At 40.0% G+C, this 15716-nt stretch overlaps 2 protein-coding genes across 3 annotated transcripts in view; both read left to right on the top strand.

The window, feature by feature from the left end:
* Positions 1 to 2007: 2007 nt before the first annotated feature.
* Positions 2008 to 15716, top strand: part of AXDND1 (axonemal dynein light chain domain containing 1) — a 60186-nt gene continuing 46477 nt past the window's right edge. For both annotated transcript variants that reach the window (XM_036273480.1, XM_036273481.1), the window contains exons 1-6: positions 2008 to 2061; positions 2406 to 2576; positions 4256 to 4428; positions 4856 to 4959; positions 12891 to 13011; positions 13617 to 13702. In XM_036273480.1, coding sequence (XP_036129373.1) covers positions 2501 to 2576; positions 4256 to 4428; positions 4856 to 4959; positions 12891 to 13011; positions 13617 to 13702 — 560 coding nt within the window. In that variant the 5' untranslated portion in view covers positions 2008 to 2061; positions 2406 to 2500. The remainder of the gene's footprint in view (positions 2062 to 2405; positions 2577 to 4255; positions 4429 to 4855; positions 4960 to 12890; positions 13012 to 13616; positions 13703 to 15716) is intronic.
* On the top strand, positions 7526 to 8932 carry LOC118637609 (U2 small nuclear ribonucleoprotein auxiliary factor 35 kDa subunit-related protein 2-like). The gene is given in 1 exon segment (XM_036273172.1): positions 7526 to 8932. A coding segment is annotated over 1 exon segment (1407 nt).

Below are 15716 nucleotides of genomic sequence, written 5' to 3'. Positions count from 1 at the left end.
TTATGCTCCAAACTATAATGTATCACACCACTAGTGAGGAGTGAGGCAAATGCACTTTGGGAGAAAATTACCTTCCACCTGCTAGTGCATTGCATCATGGATCTTGATGGTTGCTCGGCCTTAAAGGTGAACTATATGTGTGCTATATGTGTATTTTAATTATTGGGAAATCGAGAGAAAAGGTGATGGGAGACAGGGCTAAAGGCTAAAATGCTCAAACATCCAAGGTATTGGGTTTAAAAGGTCTTAGAGATGGTTTTCATTTTCAACATTTTGCTTGTATTTTGCTATTACCCCCCCTGGAAACCAGAATTTTGTCTATCAACACAGAAGCAACAGAACTGTCTAGCTGATTTTCAAACATCGCCTATTGAAAGTGTTTGCGCCAGGCACTGTGCTTGGTACTAAGGAATATGACGATTGAACAAGGTACGTTTTCCTTCCTCCTGAAATTTATTTTCTAGACCAGAGGCTTCTAGACGCTGGGATTCCAACGGCGTTATTTGACATTAAGCCTCCATCTTAATACAAAGTGATGCCCGTGGCGGTAACGGGCAGGGACTCGACTCCATGGTGCAAATAAGTTTATCACCTTCTTTCCAGAGAACAGGTTTTTAAACAAGATCCAACGACTTTACTTCGGTTGGCTCCGCCTGAAATGCAATCTTTTTCTCTGTCTCCACCCGAGAAAATGTCCCGACCAAGGAAGGAAAGGCTTTCGTGTGCTCTGGAGGGCGGCGCTTAGCGTCCCAGGAACCCTTGATGGAGGTGTCCAGGACGGCACACCCTCCACAATAAAGCCTCAACCGATGGCAACTGAGGTTTTTTTTTTGAATGAATTATTTATTTATTTTTTTGTTACAGATATTTTACCTTTTTACCCCATTGGCACCCCCACCCCACCCCTCCACCCTGTCCCCGGCTTAGTTGTCCATGTCCGTTGGTCATGCATACATGCATATAAGTTCTGTGGTTTATCTCTTCCCACCCCCCACCCCCCATCCCCTCTTCTGAGGGATGTCAGTCTGTGCCCCACTTCCATGTGTCTGGGTCTACTGTATTCCTCAGACTGTTATGTTCATTATATTCCGTATATAAGTGAGATCATGTGGTATTTGTCTTTTTCTGCTTGGCTTCTTTCACTTAGGATAATACTTTCCAGGTCCCTCCATGTCGTCTCAAAGGATAAGAGATCTTTCTTTCTTACCGCTGCATAGTACTCCATTGTGTACATGTACCACTGCTTTTTTATCCATTCGTCTACTGGTGGACACTTGGGCTATTTCCAGATCTTAGCTATTGTAAATAGTGCTGCTATGAACATGGGGGTACATATATTCTTCCTGATTGGTGTTTCAGGCTTCTTAGGGTATATTCCCAGCAGTGGGATCACTGGGTCAAATGGAAGTTCAATTTTTAATTTTTTGAGGTAGCACCATATTGTTTTCCACAGCGGCTGGACCAGTCTGCATTCCCACCAGCAGTGTCCTAGAGTCTCCTTTCCTCCACCCTCGCCAACACTTGTTGTTTGATGATTGTTGATGGTGGCCATTCTGACAGGTGTGAGGTGATACCTAGCAACTGAGTTTTTAATTGCCCATTTTATCTGGAATTTGGGTTTTACAAAAATATGCAAAGCAGTGAAAAAGTAGGGTAGATAAGTGTTTAAGGATGCTTGCTCGCACCGGGGGCGCCTTCCACCGAGAGCCCGAAGCCGAGCGCGGAAGGGGAGCGCGTGGGCGGCCACCGCCAGCGCCAGCGCCTGCGCACTGTCGCCGGGTGGAAGCCCCGAGCTCAAGGCACTTTCAGGCTCTGTAAGAACGGCCCGATTAAACATTTTTTTTCCTTCTCTATTTCTTCTGAACCTGTGCTGCCATTTAAAACACGTCGAGTCCCCGAGAGACGGTTGGGATTCTTAGCTATCTCCCGCCTCCGCAGGCACCGCCAAAGGCAGCCCCCATGGAGAGCGGCTAAGGCTCAGGTCCTTGGTTGCTATGACGACACGAAGGCGTAGCGAGACATGGCGGGGCGCAAGATGACTGGCAGGGAACATAATTACGAGTACGGCTGGCAATTGTCCGTTTCCCATCACCGCTGAGGCAGAGGCGGTGCGAACGATGCCTGACCTGAGTCTGGGGAGCTGGCGTGTGAGGCGCTGCCGGTGGGGGAGACCGGAGACCGAGCCGACGCGGGTGCCGGCCGTCGCGGGCCCAGCGTGTCCTTCCCTGCCTGGGCGCAGACCCTGACCCACCCACAGGCTGCTTAGTAGTGTCAGGTGACCCGAGGGGCAGCAGATATCTCCCCAGAGAAGGAAAATCCGTGCTAGATGAGTTGTCAACTCTGATATTTAGCATAAGCTTATCATAACAGCTTGCTCTCTCTCTCTCTTTTTTTTTTGCCAGCAGGTCAGTGTGGCAGCTCTGCCCAACATGCGTCTAGGTTAGCTATCTGGAAAGATATTTCAAGTTACTAAAAAGAGTGATTGGAGGCACTGTTTATTATGGCTCACCCAAAAACGTCCTCCACGTCGCTTGAGAGCAAAAAAATGAAAACCTTTGCATCCAAGGAAGAGACAGGTAAGGTTGTTCAAGGGTTCCGCAGACGTAAATAATCATGGCCATTGACAGAAATCATGGTATGTGCACCACCGTTTTTCCTTAATCTGAGATTTCAGGATACCTTCATTATCTTCGTTTTTCCATTATGCTTGTTGCAATAAAATCCAGTCATTTTATAGTATTTTTTGGCATGATGCCCCTAGCAGGAACTGAACCTGGGACTCTCTGGTCCGCAGGCCTACACTCCAACTGCTGAGCCAAACCGGCCAGGGCCCTTTTAGAGTATTTTTGAGTTAGACTCCTGTTTCACTCCTCCTCCTAAGGACTACTGTGTCATTTTTTTTCAAAGGATGATGATATATTGTTTTAAATTCATTCCATTTTAAATACTAATAGTTGTATAAAACGTTACTTCTTTTTGGTACCTAGTAAGGAACCAGTTTGTATCAGGCTTTCATAATTATTATTTATTTATTTTTTCCTCACCTGAAGAGAGTTTTGCATTTATCTTCAGAAAGAGCAGGAGGGAGAGAGGGGAGAAGAGAGAGAGAAACATTGATGTGAGAGAGACACATTGACTGGTTGCCACCCACATGACCCCAAGGGTGGGGGGGGGGGGGCTGGGGACAAACTGCAACCGAGGTACATGCCCCTAGCTGGAACCGAACCTGGGACTCTCTGGTCTGCAGGCCGACGCTCTAACCGCTGAGCAAAATGAAAGTAATTCCTTATTTAAGATTTTCATTTATATACAGATCAGATAAATGCATATCTGAATTAGAATAAGAATCTGCTAGACTCATTCCGACTCCCATTATATGGAAGTTTCTTTCAACTCACCATCATCTTGTTTGTAGGGGAAACTGTGCTAATGGCCCATTTAAACTTTGTTTTTCTTTTTCTATTTCATCAGGTACTCAGATTCCACCCCAAACTTTCAAGAGATAGAGATTTGGTAATGTGAACTTTAGAGGTTTTAATGGGGATCAAAGCAGGATACCTCCTTATGGAAATTAACATATGGAAAATAACATACTAACTGAGGGGCAGAGGCTAGTGGAGAGTCCTTTAAGAGTGACAACTGACTTCATAGGATTAGCCCTAACTTTATAACTCCTGCCTTAGTTTAACTGAGTAGAACACTTTTTGTATTGTTATTACTCTACCAATTTGCTCAGGTTATTCCGCTCTCTTCCAAAAATCCCAATTCTACTTTTATTTTTAAACCCAATGCAGATCCCTTCCACTCTATATAAATGCCCAATTTAATGCAATTATTCTCACCTTTGAACTTATATAGAAGAGACTATACTACATAATTTGACATTTTTGAGAACAGGAGGTTTTTTTGTCATTTTCACATCAAAGGAAAAATAGGCATTCCCGCCATCTTAAGGCTATTCCAGTTAATTGAGTAAGCGAAGTGAATTTTTCAACTTTGAGTTGGAATAGTGGAAGTTCATCTTTGAGCGTGAGTTTTTGAACCTGTGTCTGATGGAAGTGTAAGTATGTCAGGCAATATGAGTTTCTTTTTCTTGATCAGATAATGTTCAGTGTTTTAAATATTCTTATTCTTAGCAACCAGAGCAGTGTTTCCTCTGTTAGAAACATATAAATGGGATTGATGAGGCAGCCTGGGAATCTCCAACTAACTCCAAAAAACAATAGTGAGTTTTTCTTTCCCTTTATTTTCTTAGGACTTCCTGAACTGAGGGAGACAAAAAATCGGGTGGATCGTTCAAAACCCCTTCCTACTTCCCTTCAGAATGAGTTCATCCCTGAGGAAGTTCTTCTTTCTCTGACCTATGCAGCCAATGCTGGTTCTTGTCCTGAAAACTTATTGCCTCCTAAGAAAATTAAAACCCCAAAGGTGTGTATATGCATATATAAATTACTTTGGAACACTTATCTTTTTGGTATCTGTTTCATTAAGTATTTATTGAGCATATGTTATATATTCCAGATTGTCTTAAAAAGTATTTTTAAATTAATTTCCTATATTGAAAACGAAAGTCTTTTGCATGACTGTTTCCAAGGAAATACTTGAGTATTTCCATTAACTTGATTTTATATAATTTACCTAAATGATCACTACTACTCCACTTTGCCTTCATATTGTCTTTCATATTGAATTGTTCTAGTTTCAGTCTTTCTCTATAGTATTGAATAAGAATTTTGCGCTTTTTTTTTGTAGAATAAACAAATGCCCTTAATGTAAATACTCAAAAGAATTTAGAATAGATTTTATTTGACTAGTGCGCCCTCTACTGGGTATTCATGTTTTCTTTTCTTACCAGGGTACCCTTCCCCGCCCTGCTGATCATGTCTGGCATCACCCTATTCGAAGGAATAAATTCAAATATCTGATTGACCATCCTGTTTCCCTAACAGGAGCTGGAAGGTAAAGAAGGAAGATAGTAGGGGTAGATTTAGATGAATACCCATTTTTCATTTTGTATGGTTTCCTTGGGACAGAATTGGAAAAATCGGAATAAAAAAGTTTAAAGCTAGCAGTACCTTTGATGAGTCACAATACAATCTGAAGAGGGACCACATTATTATGAGTAGGATTGCAACAGGTGCTAGCTGTACTTACTTTAAGTTTGTTTAAGTTTTCTTTTTGCATGCCTTTCTGATTTCTTTTTTCTTTTTTCCCCCTCACCCAAGGACATTTTTGCATTTATCTTCAGAGAGAGTAGGAGGGAGAAAGGGGGGAAGAGAGAGAGAAGCATTGATGTGAGAGAGACACATTGACTGGTTGGCACCCACATGACTCCAACTGGGGCCGGGGACAAACTGCAACCGAGATACGTGTCCTTAGTGGGAACCAAACCCAGGACTCTCTGGTCTGCAGGCCGATGCTCTAACCACTGAGCCAAACTGTCCAGGGCTTCATGCCTTTCTGTTTTGTTTTTTGTTTTTTGTTTTTTTTTATCCTCACCCGAGGACATTTTTCAATATTTTGTTCAGATAGAGTGAGAGGGAGAGAGAGAGAAACATCGACATGAAAGCGACACATCGAGTGGTTGTCACCCACACGACCCAACCAGGGCTGGGGACAAACTAACTGCAACCAAGGTACATGCCCTTAGCGGGGACCGAACCCGGGTCTCTCCGGACCGCAGGCCGACGCTCTAACCGCTGAGCCAAACCGGCCAGGGCTGCATGCCTTTCTGTACTTGTCCCCTTACTTTCCTATTCCTTGTGCCCTAGTAAAAGGGACAAGATCATACAGGTAGAATTATGCCTCTAGTGCTGCTTGTATTTGTACATCTGAGAAATGTCAGCTAACGTAGCTTCAAGATGTGGAAAACCTTGAAAAGCAAGTGCTTAATTCTTGGTTTTACTCAAAGTGAACCCTTAATCTTTACACTGTTTCAGATCAAATCCATAAATACTATTTGCTATTTTTGTATCATTCCTAAAAATATTCTAAATGTTAACATTTTCCTCTGAAAGATTGTGATCTGCTCATTTTTTGTGTATGGTCCATTTGTCAACTCTGTATGCTCCTTACTAAAGTATCACTTCATCTAAAAGAAAAATGTTTACTGGAATTGGGTAGGTTATTTATCTTTCTGAGTTCTGTTTTCTCATTTATAAAAGGGAATAATAGACTTACTCTATTTTGTGTACCTCCCAGGAATATAGAACAAACAAATGAAATAATGAATGGAAGAGCACTTGTAAAATTACACAGTGCTATTTAAATATAAAGTGTTATTACTCAGCTATTATCAGTTCTAGAAAAAGTGGCAGAAACTTGGGCCATTTGACTTTTGTGTCCTGGGGCCTACATGTCATAAAGTATCTATATTTTATGCCGTCAGATCATGGCTATAATTATGAATAGTAATAAGTAGTTATGAGATGTTTGAAGTACTTTGAAAAATAATTAGCTACATCTGAATGTAGCAATTAACTGACATTAAAACTTTAATGTCAAATAACTTCTGACTTGGATTTTTTAAAATGCAAACATCTGTTTTGTAGTAGGCGGGATAATGGCTTCCCCCAGTTGTTCTCACTGTAATCCTTGGAACCTTACATGGCAAAAGGGACTTGGCGATGTGATTAGGGTTAAGGACCTTGAGATGGAGAGATTATTCTGGATAATCAGGATGGGCCCAAACGACTTGCCTGAATCTTTAAAAGTGGAAAAGGAAGGCAGTTGAATGGGTTGGAGAAATGAGACAGAAAAAGGAGGACAGATTCTAAATGTGAGAGGGATTCAGCCTTCTATTGTTGGCTTTGAAAATGGAGGAAGCCATTGGCTGCTGGGAGCTGGGGATGGCTTTCAGCTGACAACCATCAAGGAAACAGGGATCTCAAACCTAGAACCACAAGAAACTGAATTCTGTTAACAAACCAAATGACCAAAAAACCCTATATCTTCTTGTAGAGCATCTAGAAAGGGACATAGCCCTGTCAGCACCTTGATTGCATCCCAGCGAGGCCTGTGTTGGACTATTGACCTACAGAATTATAAGATAATGAATTGGTGTTGATTAAGCTGCTCAACTTGCGGTAATTTGTTTTGGCACCAGTAGAAAATTAATACATGTATGCACAATTAATAGTATTCATAATGAGCAAGGTGAGCTGCTTTGGGTAGAGTGAGGCTTCGTGAGTGGATGAGGAGAAAAGAGGGAGAAGTGTGATTTTAACTTACTGGCCACAAGCCATTCCACTATAGTGTAGAGCACGGTAGGAGGGGAAAATTGCTTGCAGGGCAGGGTAGGAATTTTCGAGAAGGAGACATTCATTTGTGCAGGGTGTCAGGAGAGAAGCCACCTATGGAAACCTCCCGTTTTCTGTCTTTAGTCCGCTTGGGCAGAGGCACGCGCCCCCTCCCCCCGCCCTCCCTTCCGAGAGATGGGCGGGAGAGTGGTACTGCGCATGCGGCTGCGCTCTCTCCTAAGTCCGCCTTTTCCGGCAGCTCTTGTCGGCGTGGTGGCGCTGAGAAGATGGCTGCGTCTGAGCCGAAGATGCCTCCTGAGAAACTGGGCCGCAGAAAGTACAGGGCAGCCCTGAAGAAGGAGAAACGCACGAAACGTCGGCAGGAACTTGCCCGATTGAGAGACTCAGGACTCTCACAGAAGGAGGACGAGGAAGAAGAGGAAGCTTTTAGTGAACAAGAGACACTGTTGGAGATAGAAAGGCAAAAATTACACGAGGAGTGGTTGCTGCGGGAGCGGAAGGCACAAGAAGAATTTAGAATAAAGAATGAAAAGGAAGAGATAGCTAGAAAAAGGCAGGAAGAACAGGAGAGAAAGTTAAAGGAAGAATGGGAAGAACAGCAGAGAAAAGAGAAAGAAGAGGAGGAGCAGAAGCTACAGCAGAAAAGAGAGAGAGAGGAGGCTGTGCAGAAGATGCTAGAACACGCTGAAAATGAGTTGGAAAATAGTGCCACATGGCAAAACCCAGAACCACCCACGGACTTAAGAATAATGGAGAAAGATCGAGTCAATTGTCCATTCTACAGTAAAACAGGAGCGTGTAGATTTGGAGATAGGTGTTCACGTAAACACAATTTCCCCACATCGAGTCCCACCCTTCTTATTAGAAGCATGTTCACAACGTTTGGAATGGAGCAGTGCAGAAGGGATGACTATGACCCCGATGCCAGCCTGGAGTACAGTGAAGAGGAGACCTACCAGCAGTTCCTGGACTTCTACGAGGACGTGCTCCCCGAGTTCAAGAAGGTGGGGAAGGTGATCCAGTTCAAGGTGAGCTGCAACTTGGAACCTCATCTGAGGGGCAATGTGTACGTTCAGTACCAATCGGAAGAAGAATGTCAAGCAGCCCTTTCTCTGTTTAACGGCCGATGGTATGCAGGACGACAGCTTCAGTGTGAGTTCTGCCCAGTGACCAGATGGAAAATGGCAGTTTGTGGTTTATTTGAAATACAGCAGTGCCCAAGAGGAAAACATTGCAACTTTCTTCACGTGTTCAGAAATCCCAACAATGAATTTTGGGAAGCCAACAGGGATATCTACCTGTCTCCAGGTCGGTTTGGCTCTTCCTTTGGTAAGGACTCAGAGAGGAGAGAGAGGATGGGCCACCATGACAAGTACTATGGCAGGCCCAGGCGGAGAAGAAGCCCCAGTCTGGCCCATTCCTACAAAAAGAATGGGGAAGCTGAGAGGAAAAAGACAAGTAGCCACAGGGGTAAGACATCTCACGGACACACAACAGAAAGTCGTGAAAGGCACAGTTCACGAAATAGAGAAAGAAAAAGGGACTGCAGCCCAGGCTGGGGCATCCGGAGCGGGAGCAGAAGCCCCAGCCAGAGCTCCTCTAGGTCCAGGAGTCATGGTGGGAGGAGGTCAAGTACTAGAGACAGAACTATTTATAGTCCCTAATCCAGATAAACAGATTTTGTTTTGGTTTTAAAAATAGTAATAATAAGAGGTAACTTGTACAGCAACCTTAAATATTCGGAGCAGAGCAGTAAAATATGAAACAACCAAGCACATAGCCTCTGAGTAATATTTTCAACAACTCTTTAAGTTAGAATTCAGTGTAGGAAATAAGACACTCTAGATTTTTAAAGCAAGAAATTGAGTATTTAAAAATTTGTTGGAAGGGGTAAAGGAGCAGGTGTGAAGCAATAGAGCAGGATGGAATTAAAAACTCTTGGAGGGTACTGCCTCCAAAGCTACCACAAGAGTTCTAGAGTCAAAAAGTAGAGACAACCTAACTGTTCATTCATTGATGAAAGGATAAACAACATGTATATTTAAACAATGGAATATTATTCAGCCATGCAAAGGAATAAAAAACAGATATATGCTATAACATTGATGAACTTTGAAAACATGCTAAGTGACAGAAGCCATTCACAAAAGGACACGTATGTTTCTGTTTATATGAAATGTCCAGAATGGACAAATTCATAGAGACAGAATGGGTGGGGAGGGGAGACAGAAGGAATTACTGCTGAGGAGTAAAGTGTTTCTTTTTGGGGTGATGAAAATGTGGAATTAGGTACTTGTGATAGTTATACAGCTTTACAACTTTGTGAATATGCTAAACACTTATAAATTGTGAATATACTAAACACTTGTAAATTGTACTCTTTGAAAGGGTGAATTTTATGGCATGTGAATTATATTACAATTTTAAAAATACCCCCTTAGTTATGTTCCAAGGATCAGGAAACTGAAATCAAGAAGCTGTCACTGCTGCTGCTGCTGTTACTGCACTGCCTTCCTGATCTTGGCAGCAGGAGTATGGATTGTGAAATGTTGCTTCAGGAAAACCACTTTTCCATAATGTTGCTGGCAGAGGCAGTTGAAATATGGCAGGAAAATGGCTTCTGCGTCACTTCTACTCCCCAAATCTTGCAAAAGTGCATCCATTTATGGAATTGTGTTCCATTTATGGAATTGTAGAATCCTATCTACAAGGTTGTCTGTCTGGGAAAGCACTTTCTAACCTCCCCAATACAAAGAGGGTGTCCAGTACACATCAGAGCCTACCGTATGTCCAGCCCCTGTACTAAGTCTCAGAAACATAACCAGACAGTCCTCAAGAAATGTCTAGCTTCATAAGTCATAACCTGAATTATGAAGATCATGTCATGTTATATATATTCTGTTTAAGAAAGCCACAAAGTTTTAAATACATCTTAGAAAGACTTAGTGTTGCTTACAAAGCAAAGATATTGATTAGGAAAATTCGATATCTCTGAAATACCCCATTCCCTGATAACTTCAGATAAAACACATGCTTATTTATGCACACAACAACCAGATGATTTGGAGAAAAGTTTGAAGTATGAATGCAATTTTATAATTTGGGGACTAGAGAAAGGGATGAAAAATTTCTTAAAATTTAATAAAATTTATTTCTTATGGCCAAAATTCAAAGTTTTTTGTTTGTTTTTTAAAAAAATAAAAAATAAATTTTCTGGAAGAGTGTAAACAGGTGATTTATCACAAGAATTTAAAAGAAGTAGCCCAGCCGGTGTGGCTCAGTAGTTGAGCATTGACCCATGCACCAAGAGGTTGCTGGTTTGATTCCTGGTCAGGACACATGCCCACGTGTGGGCCAAGTCCCCATTGGGGGCATGTAGGTGGTGGCCAGTCGATGTTCTCTCTTATTGATGTTTCTCTCTCTCCCTCTCCCTTCTTCTCTCTCTAAAAAATAAATTTAAAAAATAAATAAAACATCTCTGTTTTAATGAAAAAGTATATTCTAGCAAATTAAACGTTTTTTCTAAAAATACCCAATAATTCAATAATAGAAATATAAAAGGCTCCTAAACTTACTCTTTGAGAAAATTTGAATGACAATAACCAAACCATTTTCTTTGGAAGGATTTTGTGTGTTTATGTGTGTGTATAAAGCATTCATTGCTTTAGCTAATGAAGTTATATTGGTCAACTTACCTAGTTGTAATTGGTGTGATAGTAACTGATGTCCCATCATCCTGAGAGCAGCTTCAAAAAAATTTTTATTGGGATATCTGACACATGAAAATTGTGTGTATTTAAGGTGTACAACTTGATGTTTTGATAAATGTATATATTGTGACATCATCACCACAAGCTAAATAACATCCATTACTCCATATACTTGCCATTTGTGTGTGTGTGTGTGTGTGAGAAGAAGATTAAAATCTATTCTCTTAGTAAATTTCAAGGATGCAATACAATTTTGTTAACTGTCATCACCATGCTATACATTAGATCTCCAGAACACATACATCTTGGGTAACTGATACTTCATACCTTTTGATCAACATCTCATTTCTCCCCCTGTCCCTTCTCTCTCTCTTCACATAAGAGGTCCTGTAGTATTTGTTTTTCTTTGGCTTATTTCATTTGGCATAATATTTTCTAGGTTTATTCATGTCACAAATGGCAGGATTTCCTTGTTTTTTAAGGCTGAATCACATTCTGTTGTAGATATATATTCCACATTTTCTTTATCCATTCATTTGTCAATGGATATTTAGGTTATTTCTGTGTCTTTGCTATTGTGAATCATGCTGCAATGAACATGGGAGTGCAAATATCTTTTTGAGACCCAGATTTCATTTCCTTTGGATATATAGTACACCCAGAAGTGGGGTTGCTGGTATGTGGTAGTTCTATTTTTTATTCTTTTGGGGAACCAACATTGTATTTCATAATGGCTATACCAATTAAAATTGGGGGGAGAGGTAAAGTAATCTGAAAAGTATGTGCAGTGAGTGACGTGATTATAACCCCTGTAGGGAGATAAATCTAGTAGAGGCATGGAAAATATACCAGAGAGACTTGATAATCCACATAAAAAATAATGACAATTTGGGCTAGTGGCAAAAGACAAGCAGACCAACCACTGGAATGATTTGAGGGTGGCTGTAAAATTAATGTGTTAGAGCTAGGTGGATATCGAGGGCTAAGTATGGGAAGGAATCAATGATGGATGCTGAGATTTTGATGAGCGGTGATGCTGACAGAATTAGTGAATATAGGAGGATGAAAAATTAGAATGGAGGGGAGATATCAGCTATGTCTGGAGGTAACAAATGTGGTAAGGTAAAATTTGATGACATTGCCAAGGGAGAAAGTATAGTGAAAGAAACAGGGATGAGGACAGAATGTTGTGGAGCATTCCCATTTAGTAGCAAGAAGGTCACAGAGAAGTCCAAAGAGTAATAGATAAGATGAAAGAAACTGGGGAGTCCAGCAACACAGGATAGAGGAGAATGTTTTTTTTTAAAAAGGTGACCAACCCTGGAAAAAAATCCAGGGAAATAGTGGAAGATAAAAACTCATAACTTAGCAGTGGAAAGTCATCATCAACTTTCTGGAGAAGTTTCAGAAGAAAGATGGAGATGAAAATCAGATTTTGGGGAAATTTCAGTAAGTTTGATGTTTAACAAAGTGAGAGATGATTGATCGATTGATCTATCATGGTAACATGACAGTGCATAGCAAGGAAATTTTATAGAAAGGTGAAAGACTTGAGTTATAGACCAAAGGGAATGTTCCAATAGAGGGGGAGATACACAGAGGTTATGATTGATGAAATGGAATCGCCGAGGATGTGGGCAAAGATGAAATTAAGGACATAAGTGGAGGAAATAACCCCAAGGAAGAGATTGAAGGAAAGGAAAGAACTTGTGATGTGAATGAGAAGTTTAAGGTGGAGGAGGGAAGAATATGGGGGGGAGGGAGGACAATCATGTCTAGTGCCTCAGCCTTAGTAAAGTATGAGGTGAGACCAGTTTTGTGCCCCTTTCTACCCACGAGAAGGATATGTGTGAACCTTACCCACTCTTATCCAGTTACCAGACAAAATTGATTTTGTAAATATACTTTTCTTACTTTTTAGGGATATTTCTTTTCTGTACGATGTCACATATGTTAAAGGAGAGACTAGGGAGGGTGTACTTTGTCCCCCACATTCGGACCATTCATTACAGTCACATGATGGTGTCATTGTGCCTCATAAGGTAAATAAAGAATTTGATAATTTCATCTTCCTCTCTTTACTTTAAAAAAAACAAACAAACCATGTTTTCCCAAAATATAAAGCAATGTTGTGCTATATAACAACAACCTGCATTGCTTATCAGTTTTCATAGCACTTTTAATTATTTCTAGAAAAGGGTATTTAGTGAGAAAAGATAAAAAATATCTTATTTTAAGCCATTTCCAAACTATAATTATCTACTTTAATCTAGAAAATATAGGAGAATAGATTTGTTTTTGCTTATTTGTTTTTAGAAATCCACAGTTTATTGTATAATTCTTATTTTGGGGATATTGCTAGGGTGAATTTTAAATTGTTATTGAATGTTAAAGGGTCAGTGGATTTCTGAATAGTATATGGGACACTTGTAACTAATACTAAAACCAAGGTTATGTAATTAACATTTTTAAAAATGTATGCTCTGCTAAAATTTTTTTACTACTTGTTATGTCCCATATTACTAATATTGTTATTTTTCTAATCAAAATCTCTTAATAAATCCCATCCCTTTGGGACAGGAATTAGGATTTGTGCAATTCATTTTTTTCATCCTCTGATGTTTTCATTTTTGTCATTCTTTTTAAGCCAAAGAAACTAACAGATACTTTGATTCCTGAAGAATTTCATATTGTGTCAAATAAAGGAGTTTCAGGTTTGGAGTGCTATGATGAGTGAGTACTATGGTATATACTGAATATCTGACAATTTAGACTGTTTCTTCCTTCCCAGACATAGAGGATCCTGAAAAAAAATTCACTCATGTTCTTAGGCAATATCTACACTAAAACAAGGAAACATTTGGCCTACCATCCTAATACAATTTAAGAAAAAAAATCATTTAAAGAAACTGATGAAAAAATCTTGAAAGAGTTTGGGATTTTACTGATGAAATTGTTCTCTGTCTTTTCCTATTATTTAATTTTGACTTTAAAAACATGGATCTTTGTTCTGAATGCTTGTCTATGCCTCTTTAAGAATGGTTTTGAGCAATGACTGTGGAGACAAAAGGAAAGTAGCCTTCTAAGCTGGATTCTCATAATGTGCAATTCTAGGGCTTCGTTCCACATTGCAGACTACTCATCTCCAGTTTTTCTCTTTATGGGATTGAAAATGGGATCTTCTTTTTATTATTTGAAACAACACTTGACTGTTTCACAGTTTACAAAACTAGAACTTTGGACTAAGGTTTTATAATAAAATATCCAGAAGCTGCCACTCTTTTTACTTTATCCAGTACGTATGTTATATGGCATTTCCTTGTGATGGTGGGTTTCTGAACAATATTTTCCCAAAGAACTAAATAGAATTGCTTTTTCAGGTAAGTGTTAATTTTTATATAATTTCAAAATTATAAAAGAGTTACAAAAATAAGATAAGGAACTCCCTGTACCCTCTATCCTGACTCACTGAGTGCTTCATTTGCTTTAATACACACACACACACACACACACACACACACACACACCCCAATTATTCAAGAGCAAGTTGAAGACATCATGACCCTTTACTAACAAATACTTTAGTTTATGTTTCCTAGCAACCCAATAGTTATAGATCTTTTTGGACTTTTTTTAGCTCCATCATTTCTTCTATATTTATTAGTTCACATTTTACCATATGGACCCATGGATTTCTTTTTGTTTCCAATGGGTTATAATTCTTTATTATGATTATTTATTTATTTATTTATTTTTATCCTCACCCGAGGACATTTTTTTTTATATTTTGTTCAGATAGAGTGGGAGGGAGAGAGAGAGAGAAACACCGAAGTGAAAGGGACACATCGAGTGGTTGCCACCCACACGACCCAACCAGGGCCGGGGACAAACTGCAACCGAGGTACATGCCCTTAGCGGGAACCGAACCCAGGTCTCTCCGGACCGCAGGCCAACGCTCTAACCGCTGAGCCAAACCGGCCAGGGCTGATTATTTATTTTGATGTTAAAAAATCTTGTGTTCTTTAGGCATATCCCCATACTTCTTTGAATTTTCTCTTTATTTTCTAGCTCAATAAGATTTCTAGGTTCATCTTGTATTTCCTAACTCCAGCTCTGGAATGAGCTCTGAGTCACTTCTCCAAAGAGTATTGATTCCTTCTAGTGGAGAATGATACTTAGAAAGCAAGATCTGGGTACTAGGTGAGCTCATTGCTCCTGGGATAGCGTTGCTTCTAGTCTTTCTCACACACTCATTTTTGAAACTGAGTGTTTATATTCCCTGGAGATTTTTCACTGATCTCAAATCTGAAAATGGATTTTATTAATCAACTGTTTTTCAGTAGGGGGTAGAACCAAATGAAATGCTTATTAAGTAGGGGAAGACAAAAGATATATAAATAATAATGAATTTAAAGTAGTACTATGTCATTCTCATTATGATTCTCATTTAGCTCTAAACAAGCACTTCCAGAGGACGATAAGGCTGGCAGTCAGGAAAACTGGATTCTAGTTTCATCTCTGCTTCTTATTAATTCTATAACCATTTTAGTCACTTAACTTTGTTGACTTCAATGTTCTTAGAAAAGCCTTTTACCTTTGAAAAGGCTATTTTTATTTTTATTTTTTTATCCTCAACCGAGGACATTTTTCCTTTTTTTTGTTCAGATAGAGTGGGAGGGGGAGAGAGAGATACATTGACGTGAAAGGGACACATCGAGTGGCTGCCACCTGCATGACCAACCAGGGC

Source organism: Molossus molossus, unplaced genomic scaffold (assembly GCF_014108415.1).
Source record: "Molossus molossus isolate mMolMol1 unplaced genomic scaffold, mMolMol1.p scaffold_m16_p_20, whole genome shotgun sequence".
NCBI classification, from domain to species: domain Eukaryota; kingdom Metazoa; phylum Chordata; class Mammalia; order Chiroptera; family Molossidae; genus Molossus; species Molossus molossus.
Note: the sequence above shows the minus strand (reverse complement) of the source record. Positions and strands in the feature narration are given on the sequence as shown.